Source organism: Podarcis cretensis (assembly GCF_951804945.1).
Source record: "Podarcis cretensis genome assembly, chromosome: 7".
Taxonomy (NCBI): Eukaryota; Metazoa; Chordata; class Lepidosauria; order Squamata; family Lacertidae; genus Podarcis; species Podarcis cretensis.
The window spans coordinates 70004626-70018595 of record NC_137176.1 but is presented as its reverse complement, the minus strand read 5'-3'; the positions used below and the strand labels follow the sequence as shown (position 1 = coordinate 70018595).

Genomic DNA, 13970 nt, shown 5'->3' with positions numbered 1-13970 from the left:
CATTTGTCATTTCTTAGTCAAACTATATATATTTAGCTTCAGAAACCTTGATAATAAATCAGCCTAAAGTTGGATATTTTTTGTTGGTTTTCTTTGAACTTTTAGTTTGTAGATGCTTCAAAGGGCTGCCTGCTGGAGGAGGTGTTTGCAGCTTAGATAACAGAAGATGGCCTTCCTTTACTGGTGAAGGAAATGTGAGAGAGCTTCTAGCGGGAGCTGGAAAGCATATAGCAAGGGGAACAAATGCTTGGCTCTTTATTTCTTCTTCTGGCTGTTCATTCCTCAGAGAAGAAAAACATGGTTGTGAGAGGGAGGCAAGGGAAAACAAAAGCCCTCTGCCATAAAATAATTTATAACAACTCCCAGAGAAAGATAAAAGAAACGATCAAAATTCCTAAAGACTGGAGCTATTACACAGTCTGTATGCTGATATGAAAGTTTAAAATGCAGTCTGAGGGTTAGTTAGGCATGGAGGGTTTTTAAATGGGCACTGCCAGGAAGCTTCCAATAAACACACATCATTGTGTTTGCTCCTGGATCTCCTGTAAGAGAAGAGCTGTGTCAGGACGTTTGCAGGAATACAGTGGTAGATTGTGAAGTTCAGGACCTTTCCCACTGCCACTTCCCAGGCACACAAAGAGTCAAAAGGGTGCTGTGGTGTATAGCATGTGAAACTTTGGCTGCGGAGACCTGGGCTCACATCCTTAATAAGCCATGAAGCTTTACTGAGTGACTTTCTGAGCGAAGCCTTCCAGAGAAAGAGATCATGTGCCAGGCTAGACCTGTCCTTCAATAACACATATTAAGAAGGCTGGCAAACACCGCTTTGGCAGATGACACCATCACTCTTGCCATGAGAAAAAAACACAGTACCCAAATTGCAACCCCCCACATCTCTCCACCCCTACCACTGTTGGGCATGCCATGTGGTCAGAAGTCAGCCCCATTAGAAGTGCTGGACAAGTGTAATTCTGCCTGTATGTGGCAGAGAAGTTTGAGACTTCAAGTCTGACACTTGAGGATTAGAGAGGAAACAAAGCAAAGTTCCAGTTATAGATCCATCATCACAGGGTCAGCAGCAGCCCACTGCAGCTGAAGGAGCAAAGGTCAGGATAGCTAGGAACAGCTGAAGCTAGGGGTAGCACCATTTTATTATCATTTACTCATTATTTTCACGAAAAGTCAAAATTAAATTTTATTGCGATTCACAATGATATAAAAGAATCCTCACGTGTTCTAAAAAAGCACCTTATAATTATATACCATGATCTGAACACTTGTATTGCTTCATAGCTGACATTATCAGTTGGTTCTGAGTAGCTTTAAAGCCCCCATGAACTTTACTAAACAGTAAGTACACACTTGTGTAACTGTTATAGTCACAGACTCATACACCACATGTTTAATGTTACTAAGCAATAGGCCCTAGAGAGTAAAATCTGCCTTTTTTGTTTTTTATTTTGGCAAGAGACTGAGCCCCCCCCCCCCCCCCGGATTACAAGGCCCTGGGCTGTAGCCCACTCCGCCTTTATGTAAATCTGGAACTGATGGGAAGAAACAGCAAGGGCAAGGGTCTGGGCGGGGGAATAAACAGAAAGGTTAAATAGTGAGTAAGGGAAGAAATAGCAAGGCTAGGAAGAGTAGATATAGAATCTAAGGGGCGTGGGATTACTTTTTCTGTGACAAGTTACAAGAAAATAAGTCCTCTCCTTTCTCTACAACAGAGAAAGCAAACAACCTTGACATGGTTCCCTAATTTAAAGCAACACAACTTGTTTGCTCTTTCTGCCACTTCCCACTCAGTCTCTGAAGTGCTGTGTTGGCTAAGCTCCTCCCTCTCAGAACAGAACCTCAGCAGACACCAACCACAGTAAAACTGGGGTGAATATTTTGAAATATTCCATTGGTTGTGGAAGCGGGTAGGGAATGAATCACTTCATGCAAAGGCATTAAATAGCTATGTCCTGACTGACCAGTTGTTTCTATAGCAGAATACAAAATTATAAGTGTTTTACCTTAAAAGGCCTACGCTAATTAAGAAGCGCATGAACTAGAGAGAGTGTGCCATTCTCTGGACATGATAAAAGTGCTATATATTTTTAAAGTGGTTTTCATTGTCAAAGTTTGTATGGTCTATGGACAAAGCACCGGATTTCTGAGCAGCACCGTCCCTAAATTAAAATTCTGGGCACACACTCAACTTTATGATTCTATCCATTCCACCAAGATGGGAAACATTGCCTTGTAAGTTATTTATTGCAAATATTCCCATAGTATACTTGCTCTGAAAGCTAACTTCCAAAAGAGGCCCCATGATTGCAAAGTATCCAAGAAAAAGCAAAACGGTATGTCTTGTATTCAGCATTTCAACAAAAGTAGAAACATTGCTGTGACACAGACCTGCCATACCAGGGTATATCTCTTTCTCACATACAGCCTCTCCGGTCCTCATCCCTTCCAAGCAACCAAGTCATGCAACTCTAGTAAATGTTACATCATTTGATATATCCTGTATATAGGAAGCAGACAGGGCAGTCCACTTTTCAATTAACACTTCTCCAGCTAATTCTCTTGGCCCCCAAGAAAGGTGTTGCTTATGAACAACTCAGTCCATTGACTGTGTCAAACAGCCAGTCAATCAAGGTCACCTGGATGCAAACATGAATATGTTAAAATGATGCACATATCCCTTTGTCACCACGTTTGACCATCCACTGAATGATCTGCCTTTCCGAAAAGAAAATGCATAGAGATGGGAAGGTGCTACCTTACCAAGGCAGATAACAGATTCATAGCTCTAGAATCCATTCCTGGCCAGAGGTAGAAGGTGGTGGTAGAAAGGATAAGAATGATGCTGCACAACTGGCCTCCACTGCTGGACAGTTGTGGCAAGTCAAGTGTCACAATTGCCCTTTTCTCTTGACACTTAATATGCTTCTAATAGACACCGCTAAAAACTTTCCTGTTTAGGCAAGCCTACCCTGATGGTTAGAAAGTTGAGGTAAAATTTTTATTTTTTATTCTAACTTTCGTATGTTTTAAAGTAAGCTTGTTATTTTTTCTTGATTTTACTGTTTTATGCTTGCTAAACTGCTTTGAGGTTTTTTTTTTGTTTACAGTCAAGCGGTGTATACACTTTATGAAATAAATAAATACATGTCAAATTGATATTCAGCAAACTGAACCAACCTCACTGTGTGATTAAGATTAAACCCACAACCCCCAATCAATCCCATGGTATAGGGCACGGACTAGTTTCTCTTAAAATTCTGGTGAATACTGTAGCTTTTTAGTATTTATTTTGTTATTACTGTAGCTAAAGCCAGCGTAGACCAGACCTAGATGGGAAACCAAATGGAACACCAGGTAAACAACTCTTAAGTATCTTAAAAGAAAAGGAAGATAAATAATACAATAAATGAAATACCTAAGAAATGTGTTTAGGGACTTATGCTGGCTGTTTGGCCGTAATAATAAACATTCGTTCATGTGTTCAGGGACTGGGGTTAAAACTAAGGACTTCAAGGACTAGACATGCAAGCCTGTCTATCTGAACACCAGAGGTACGGATCACCCAGCAGGCTCATCAGAAGGATTGTGTCAATGTGATTTTGGCAGTTTTACTGTTGCCCATAATTTGAAGAAGAGAAAAGGTATACCCTCCCCCCTCAAATGATCTGGACACCATAAGGAGACCAAGGAAATATGTACCACAAAGATGTCACAGGGTTTTGTCCCTGCATAGAAATCATGAAGGAGAGACCCCAACACTGAGGTGACGTTTTAAGTAGCAGCGAAATGGTAACACACATTTCTAGCCAAAACATGCTGAAGAGTACATGGGGGGTGGGATAGCAGTATATGAACCATAGTAACTCTGAAAGAACAAAGTTACCTCTGCAGCTTTATTGGATGGTTCCAGTCCAACCATATTAGTCTGTATTAACTGCTGCAAGAGTTGTACTTGAGCCACACTGAGGAAGAAGTCCAGGCTTGTTGTCATATTCACTTCCAAAGAATGGCCACATACTAAAATTTCCTGTGAAAAACAAGTTTGTAAAACAAAGTCAATGGATACCAGCTGTTTCAAGGCAATTATGTAATTTTCTTTTCTAACCAAACACAATGTAGACTATTTATACTCTCCAAATTGGGACTATTAACATTTTCTTATCTCTTCAGGCAGAAAAGCACTGTGCACCATCTGTAAAAGGAAATCAGGTGGAGGAGTGGTGGAATAGCATACCACTAGGCTTCCAACAGGATATTTGATGATTAAGATACATTTTGTTTGTTTCATGTGTGAGGTCCTGTTTCTTTGTTGCATCAAATTCTGGCCTGTCAGAGACTCTATTCATGTTCTTGGCAGAGGACTACACTTCCCCTTTCCTTGCTCTCAATGACAGATATACATTGTGGAATACAAACTCATCTTGGTTTATAATGAAATTGTACGTTGCAACCCACAAATAACCGACTTAATTGATTTGTAGCTGCCTGTAAACTACTGTTGACATCTTGGCAGAATTATAGTTAGATGACCATTATTTTATGGCTGTTGTTAAACACATAGGAAAAGCTTTTGACCATTTCTGGCAAATTACTTCCGAGACGGAAAGAAGAAAATGAGCAGGTTTGCTTACTAAGCAGATGCTCATAACCCTTATCATGACATGTGCATAAGTATTTATTAGTAATCTGTAGTAGGCCTCTCCCTTCCTCACTGAATTTCATCAAGGGAATTGATTAAAAAAATAATAATAACCAAAACATTTACATTCTTTAACAAGAGCTACAGTAAAATTCATCTGTTACTTTTCATGGAATGCCTTCTCTACAGCACAGCAATTCCCTAGGTCATTTAACATTTTCCTTTAGATTTCCTTTCCAGCACATTTGCAGTAGCAAGTCAGCATTGTGAGGATGGGCCACAGCTCATCAATACACAATATCCCTTGAACATAGAATGCCCCACAACCCCATATTTAATCCCTGGCATTTACAGTGAAAGGATAGCAAGGAAAGGTTCCTCTTCCAACTGGGCTGAGAGCAAAGAGGGTGCTGTGTGATATCTGTAAGGAACTGATGAAAACGGAAAGGAAGGAAGCAACTGGATGAAGCAAAAATCAAGAAAGCTGCAAGGAAATGTAGAGGTGGCATTCTGGTCTGGAGCTGTGTCTTAAATCAAAGACATGTATTTTAGGGAGAAATGTATAGAATTCAAATGCAAGGGTGTGTGGGGGGGTGTTGGAAAGGATGAACCAGGCATATGACTAGACACATGTGAAACTGACATGGAGCAGAAATAAACTAATTTGTCCATCCCTGCTGCCAGCCTAATCCACCTTACAGAGTTTCTGTGTTGATTAAACAGTGTGCATGTTTGTTATAAATGTAATTAAGAAACACAGAAACACAGGCTAACCTGCATACAATTACCATCTATTGCTCTTCTTAGCATACATGCAATAATCATTATTTCTGACCTACACACAAGGATTTACAGAAGACAGAGCCTTTCAAAAAACATTTTGATAGCTAATGCGGGTTTTTGTTTTATAATTAAACTCAACTTAATGTAGCATTTTAACTATTGCAAATATCTGCATTCAGAAAGATACATGAATCTGAAAGCCATGTAAGTACATCTCAAGTCAAATACCAACCTCTGTATGCAAATTCTCTGGTGAGATTACTTTTGTGAAAATGATGGCAGGAGCTGCAGTTATTCGCACTGTAAAGTCTGTTAAAATTGGAGTTAAAATAGCTCTTCGTTCTTGATGCCGCTTGATGCTAAAAGAAAAAGAAAATTTATATTAATTCCCAAACCTTAAAAAAGAACTTGCATTAGTGGAATCATATCACCCAATTTCTCTACTCAACTTACGATTACACGATTTTCACAACAGTGAGGGTTAACAGAATGAAAACTTTTATTGGGAAATATATTCATCTGGATGAAGCTCAGTTTGTCCTGGGGCATAAAATTGCAGACCCAAGTAGGAAATTATTAAACATAACATACCATATTAACAGACTGCCTCACCAGTAGTGTGTTTATCATTAGATATATTTAAAGCATTTGACTGTGTAGAACTAAAGCACTTAATCAGAGTGATAACTTTTTTTGGATTTGGCCCTAAACTGGTAAGACTATTGGAAAATATTTATGATATTACGGTACATCTCCTACAATTAGGATAAGTAATACAAATTCACAAAAATGTTAACTTAGCCTCAGGACAAAACGAAATTGCCCATTATCACTTTTATTATTTGCTCTAATTATAGAACCCCTGGCAATGAGATTACACCAAATTCTAGCAGGAAAGGTTGTAACTATCAATGGAATGGAATACATTCTGGGACTCCATACTGTTTTATGTACTGCTTATCGGACTCAATTAATGCTGGAAGGTTATTGAGTATACAATTGGATACCTTTTTAAATGTCTCTGGACTTAAGGTAAAATTTCAAAAATTGGAAGTACTGTTCTTTCATATTCCCCTGCAACCTTCTCCAAAATATTACAAAGCCCAATAGCTAGGAAAAAAGCTTCAGATACTTCATCATTCAGGTTGCCCATAACTGATTAAACAAATTTTATCGGACAAATTATAGCAAAGTCTGGAATATAATAAATATGGACATGCAACGCTTGAACAAAATGAAACATTCTATTATGGACCAAGCGCCTGCAGTTAAAACAAATTCATATTTCAATCTGACAGACCACACATTTAAAAATCTTTGCTTGTACCATCACCCAACTATTGGAAGATCGGGGCTCCCAAATCTAAACAGCTATTACAATGCATGCCAACTTAGCAACATGACAGACCCAATGTCTGGCAATAAGAGAAATATATGGAGCACATTAGAGAACTTGGTAATAGATGGTGTCCCTATAAAAGTAATAACTTTCAAAAAGCAAATTATGCTCTTTACGGTGGCTTACAAATCCATTCACATTTACAAACTTTCAAAATTTGGACAAAATGGTCCAACAGCCTCTCACCCATTATTCCATTACAGTTCCACTGGGTTTTCAAAAATAAATATAGAGCCTTTAATATAGATGTGTGGAAAGAAAAACAACTGTATTATTTGAAAGATGTTTACAAAGATGGACTACCGCTTACCGTTAATGAGATGGAAAATTAGTTGGAATATAATGGCTATTAGGCTACCATTTAAGGTCTTTTTAAGCAAATTCCCAGGTTAAAAATGAAGTCATGAGGCAATTAATGGTTTATGAAAAAAATAATAGTGGAAGTAGAGTTGACATTTTCAGCCCTCTAGTATCGTCACATTCAGAGAAAGGAAAGATCGTTCACTATTTTACTACACATCAGTACCAATTTCCTAGTCATTAAAATGGTCTTTAAGTTTCTTTTTTAATGGTTTGATCTAGGAAGATGGCTAAAGCAGGTATTAGAATTAATGCAACTATAAAGAGAAACTGAGGACAACGTTGTCTTCAAAAATGAGGTGTCCATTTCAGTGATCCCAAGGAAATAATATGAAATAAACCTGCACTTTTTTTATTAAGTCTTCCACACTGTACTATCCTTAAGTGTTCTGCTAACTTGAGACAGCTGGGTACCATATGAGCATCCTCAACAAGGAACGGTGTAATGATGGTACTATGACCACACTATGTTCACTCCAGGATCCACTTAGGCATCTGTTACATATTTATACCTTTTTCAAAGACAAGACTTTCCGAAATATTAAAGTAGCTGACCATCTTAGTATACCTTAAAGAACATCTGTTTAGAGTAATAGAGAAAACAAGAAAGCTGTTGTATGTCCACACAAAATAATTATAAGGAGAAATAATGGAGAAATACCAGCAATCACAAGTTTGGTTACATAAGTATATTAGTTGGGCCTTTCCATTCATGCACACTATAACAGTGCAGCTTACTACTGTGCTGCAGAAGATATGAGTCACTTAGCCATACAGCCATTTTAAAAAAGGAATGGAAACTAGCTCTCTCCTAATATCATTCATGCAACAATCATTTTAGTTATTGGGAAGCGCTAATGCGGGTTAAAAATAATTATCAGAGAAGTCTGACAAACATTTTTACAGTAAGAGAAATGAAATGCATGTTTCCTGTTGATTAGCTTATCATAGTACATTCAAGCCTCTATGCTGAATCCCATGAAGACCTGCACAATTAAACATCCACATGGATTTTGCAGGAAATATCAGGGCACAGGAGCTGATGCTATCCTTTTATCATAGCTGTCCTATGAAATCTACTTGGATTTTTCATTCCAGCCATATGTTTTCCACATGTTGCACATTCCCATGGCGGCGGGGGGGGGCATGTTTGAATAGGTTCTCTACCACTACATCCCAGAGGAATATTTAGAACGCTCCATTATAAATTTGGCACCCATTGAAATAAGACACACAGGGACATTAGTAAAGCCCATACACTGTGTTTTTAAACCTGAAACAAAGACAATGGCATTCTGCAAAGAAGGAAAGGTGATCCATGTTCCCCTCCCTTTAAGAAATGTGCATAGAGGAATACACCGTGTTCTAATTTTCTTACATTTTGACCATTATCTAGTCTTTCTGATAACAGCTAAAAGCTCAAATCTGCCTAAATCGTTTAAACTACTGTCATTGATCCAGTCCTTAAGTGCTTCAACTGAAGGCACCAAAGGAGTTTTTGATGTTTTACATCAAGAGTTTCAGTTATAAATATCAGCACATTTTACTTCATCTAATAGATAAGAGCAGTGAATCATTTGCAAAGCTTTTAAAGGCTCTTTAATTTTTCAGAACATCTGATAGGGGCCCCACCTGTGGTTTGTTTTTACAAACGTACATGCTATACAGCTATCATGATCATAGCTAAAGTTACTGTGGAATCAGCATTTCCTTTGCAAACTGCACTTTTTGGGGTTTATAGAAAGACTCGTTGCAGACTGAAAGTTGAAACAATGTCTCCAGCTCTAAAAAGTCATTAAAAATTATATCATTTTAAAACAAAATTACAGTTAACATTTATGATTTATAAGAGTCAGTGTGATATTCTAAAGTATGTTAAATAGGGTGTTAGACATCTTGTAGTTTCTGAGTGTGTGCTTCCACTGGGTTGGATCCTTCATGTCTTCTGACATCTACTCTGTTGCCTTATCTCTGCATATTTATATTGCTGGGCTAACTCAGAATCCTGAATATGCAGGAGATTGTTCAAGACAGTGTGAACAGCTTGGATAGCCATGATAAAGAAAACAGAAACATAACTAAACAATACTAACTATAATTCAGGAATCAAAATGTAGTGCTTTAGTTTAATGCAAAAAAAAAGCATTTACCCCAAGTCTACCATGTTATATCTCCCATGCAGATGTAACAAAATGTCACCATCGATTTGTCACACTATAGCCCTGTGTCAGTGGCGTAGCTTGGGTTGTCAGCACCCGGGGCAAGGCAAGTAATTTGCACCCCCTAACCCTGGATTTGCGCCCCCTAACCCTATCCCTAACCCCCAGATGTTGCGCCCGGTGCGGCCGGCCCCCCCTGCACCCCCCACGCTACGCCACTGCCCTGTGTGTACCAAATACTTGTACAGCGAATGGATTTGGGAGCAAAGCTCCACCCTTAAACCTTAGCACAACAATTCAGTATTCTGCTGTGAATGTAAACATGCAGGTTATGTTGGTGTTATCCATATTGTACATTTTTGCAGGGTGGAGATTGTGCAGACAGACAGGCCTGGCATAAACTGTCTTCACCAGGCACAATCCCAACTCCCTCCCCCTGTACTCATTCTGAAAAGCATGTTAGCTGCACAGGGCTACTGTGGCCTCTAACTGGAAAAAAGCATCAAAGTCTACTGTAGCAATATAATCAAAATGGAACACTAAAAATGGAAGATGTCAAAGTAACATTTATAAGTAGACTTGAGCTGGAAGCCCTCTTTTGCATATCAACAAATCAGCAGAAATTTGTCATTTCAGAAATTGCAGCTGTTTTCATTTACAGAAGCACAGAAACTGGTTTGCAGCCAATAAAGGGGGGGGGGGGACTCTTTTTGTCCTCCGCCGGCTTAAAAATGTCTAAACTGGTTTTGTTCAAACTTTGTAAAAGAACAAAAGGGTAACAACTCTGTTGTTCATAGACTGGAAATGTGAATGCCAGGTTTCAGCCTGGAGTTATATTTTATGGCCATATTATAAGCTATGATGGAAATATAGACATAACTTTATCTGCACGGAAATTACAGTGCAACAGTGCTACAAAACAAAAACTTTAAGTGTACTGTCCAGATCTTTAGTTCACGGGAAACATGCTTGCTAGGGAATGCAAACACACTTGAATGTACAAACAACAGCATGCTCAGCTGAAATATGTGGGATGTTATTATCATAAAGGTTTTTTTGCTCAAGAATACGAGGCACTATTTTCACACTGCTTTCTTACCTACTAGCCATATTCCACTCAAGGGCTGGATTCTGAGAATTCCTTTCATTCTCTGGCACTGTCCTCCCTTTCCCATTCTCTTTCTCTGGCTTCAATTGATCCCACTGAGCAGTACCAATGTTGATGGACTGGAGGTCTATTTGATACTGTCTGTCTTCCACCTCTGACCCAGGATCACGAAGAATCCCCAGATTCAGTGCTCTCCTATAATGACAAAATAAATAGATAGATAGATAGATAGATAGATAGATAATAGAGAGAGGTTGCATTGTTTTCATCTCTGAGATTATGGACTGGAGCAAGTCTCAAGGCCATAATGTGGGCAGGAAGTCTAAACAAACAGTAACTTAACAATAGGGTTAATTATTAGGTCAGTGACTGTTATGGCCCTGGGGCTGGACTCTCCTTCTTTGGAGGATGAGGTTGGTGATTCAGAGTGGGAGGTGTAAATGGCTTTAAGGTCACCATCAGAAGCACCTTCTCTATTGAAAAGGCTTCTGGACTAAGGATGTCATATGGTCTTCTCTGACTCATCTCAGAAGCCCCAGTACAACCAAATTCTCCTCTGTTCCACTGCATGAAGAAGCATCTAGTGAAGGTGGAGCCATCTACCGAGACAAATCTGCAGCTCCTACAAAAGGCTCAGCTGGAAAGCAATTGCTGTAGAAACATTATGTGAGCTCTGCTCTCATGTAGCATTCAGCCTGAGTCCTGCACAGCTAGAGTACCCTTGTTTTGCCTTATCCACCTCATCTTGCCTCTGTTGAGGTCAGTATGTGCATGAGAACAAATACTTGGATCCAGAGTTTGCATGCTAACCCTCTACTCTGCCACATCTCAAAATTAATGAGGGGAAATTGCCATATGGACTGCCCTTTACATGTTAGCCACAGACAATGCCCTGTATCAGAGTAGAATGGAACGGCTGCCCCATTTGTACCCAGCGTAGCAGACAAAAGTTGAGTTCGGAGACCTGGGGTGCATTTTAAATTGCGGCAAAACAGGAGCAAGACACTTATGTGCTAGTAAGAGGGGGCGGAATTGAAGTGAGGAGCTCACCTCTAAACATCAGATGACCATAGCTGTCAAATTACAGATTTGAAAATAAGGGACCAACAGCCTCAAAAATAAGGGATCAGCAGCCAAAATAAGGGATTTTGCTATTGTAAAGAGTTACATACATTGGTATGATTGACAGATGCTGTCAGTGCTGGCATGAGGCGGTTGCGGTGCCACAGCGGCCGCTGAAGCGCCGCCCTTCTGCATCCCTCCCCATCCCCTCCTCTTCCTCCTCCCTCAGGCTGCCTCCTCAGCTGCCACCACCGCTGCCGCCTACGGGCTCGCAAGTGGCGGCGGCGAGAGTCTCTCTCCCTCCCCCCCTCTCAGGCGGGGAAGGGCCAATGGAACACCTTGCGCCAGGACGGTGCCAGAAGCTCCCTCTCTCGCGGTGGAGGACCCCAAGCCGCTGCTCCCCTCCGGAGCTGGGCGAGCATGAAACCCGGGAAATTTAAGGGACATCATCAATAAGGGACAGCAGCAGGACACGGCGCTGGGATAAGGGAGTTTCCTGCCAAATAAGGGACGGTTGACAGCTATGCAGATTACTCTTCATCAATAACCTAACACACATGTTCACAACAACAAAACACAGTCATAATGCAGTAAGAGTGAGAATAAAGCAAGGGATGGCTGGCATGTAGTCCTCCAGATGCTGTTGGTCTACAGCTCTCAACATCCCTGACTACTGGCAATGCTGGCTGGGGCTGATGGAAGCTGGAGTCCAACAACATCTGAAGGATCCCATGCCAGCCACCCCAAAACAGAGTTAAACAACCCAACCAACAGCAAAATTAATTTACAATTAAAATAAATTAAAAGCCTGGTGAAAAAATAAAAGTGCTTGACTGCTCATTTAAAAAGCATAATGGAACAGTCCAGTCAAATCTCTCATGGGGGGGGCGAGTTACAGATCCCCATCTCATATTACCAACACCACTCCCCTTGGCAGTGAAACAGATTAGGGGCTATGATGATGTTTGTAAATGATGTACAAGTTCATTTTCCTTCTGCTACACAGTTCAGGCCAAAAACACACTGGGACAGCTCAGAGAATTGAGCTAATGTTCTCTGGGGTACAAGCGTAGATGTTTCTGTCTCTCACCCCTGTTCCAAGACCCTGGAGATTTTCTTGGGACTTTAAAATCCAGGTGAGGCATGACCCAAGGCAATCAGTGGCCCCTCTGAACTTTACCCTGGTCACATTCTGCAGCATAAGAACATTATAGAAACTAAAAACTGGACTGTAAGGTATGCTAAAGACTTCCTGATCCCTGTTGTAAAAGCTTCTCTTAATCACTGTGACATATTACATTAGACGTACAATTTATTGTATCCAATATGTTCTCTACTGTTCTCTTTGCAGGTGGCATCAGAGGATAAACTAAAAGCCTACTATAGTTGGTAAATAATATACTAATGTAATACACCCAAAGAAGACCTTAAGCATGTAACAGGAAACATAACTTTGATGTTTTCCTTTTTAAATTGATTTAGTCTGGGTCAGGCATTTTGTATGTTTATATAAGACACAGCTCATGTTGAATCAGTTATTACTCACTGCTGAATAGGCATAATTCAGAGGTTCATTGTAAGAAAGTCAAATGTATTCCCTTACAGGTCAGTTGAGACTTATAAAACACTGCAGAAACCAAAAATAAAAAAATAGAAGTTTTGAAAAAGGATATAAATAATAGTGATGTATGGTTTAATCGTATTTATTAAAGGAAGCCTTACTTTCACACATTTCTTTTCACTCCAAAGCTAGGGAAATATTCATATTATATATTGGGAATGTCTGGCTCTGAAGGTTGTTGTTCGGAAGCTTTGGTTTCCTGGGTGACTGGGAAAGCCACACTCCCACCTGCCTCAGTCAGCATACTTTACACAGGGTTGTAAAGCTAAAACATGGAATATGGATGCACAGTAACCTGCCCTTAACCAGGCTCCAGAGACCGCGTATGCACATTCTTTAGGGTCATGTGATTTTCCTCTCCCCAATGGATTACTGCCCTCAAATTCAAAAAGCAAAAAATAATCTGGTGCAAGCACTTTTCAAAAGGAGAACAAATGCTAGCTTCCATGTGCTGTGTTTCCTATCCTGTATTTGAAATGTTCTTGCTTGTGCCCAAGAACCAAAATGAACTCAGGGCAATTTGAAGAGCAATTCAGAAGCTTGAGAAGGTGTCTATGGCAATAAGGTAAAGGGACCCCTGACCATTAGGTCCAGTTGTGGCTGACTCTGGGGTTGCGGCGCTCATCTCGCTTTATTGGCCGAGGGAGCCGGCGTACAGCTTCCGGGTCATGTGGCCAGCATGACTAAGCCGCTTCTGGCGAACCAGAGCAGTGCATGGAAACACCGTTTACCTTCCCACTGGAGCAGTACCTATTTATCTACTTGCACTTTGACGTGCTTTCGAACTGCTAGGTGGGCAGGAGCAGGGACTGAGCAACGGGAGCTCA

The 13970-nt window shown here is 40.3% G+C and overlaps 1 protein-coding gene across 6 annotated transcripts in view; it reads right to left on the bottom strand.

Annotated features, from left to right (window-relative positions):
- Positions 1 to 13970, bottom strand: part of VPS13B (vacuolar protein sorting 13 homolog B) — a 398969-nt gene that overhangs the window by 125234 nt on the left and 259765 nt on the right. For all 6 annotated transcript variants that reach the window (XM_079984696.1, XM_079984699.1, XM_079984695.1 and 3 more), the window contains exons 31-33: positions 10452 to 10655; positions 5667 to 5793; positions 3896 to 4039 (exon numbers count right to left, since the gene is read on the bottom strand). In XM_079984696.1, coding sequence (XP_079840822.1) covers positions 3896 to 4039; positions 5667 to 5793; positions 10452 to 10655 — 475 coding nt within the window. The remainder of the gene's footprint in view (positions 1 to 3895; positions 4040 to 5666; positions 5794 to 10451; positions 10656 to 13970) is intronic.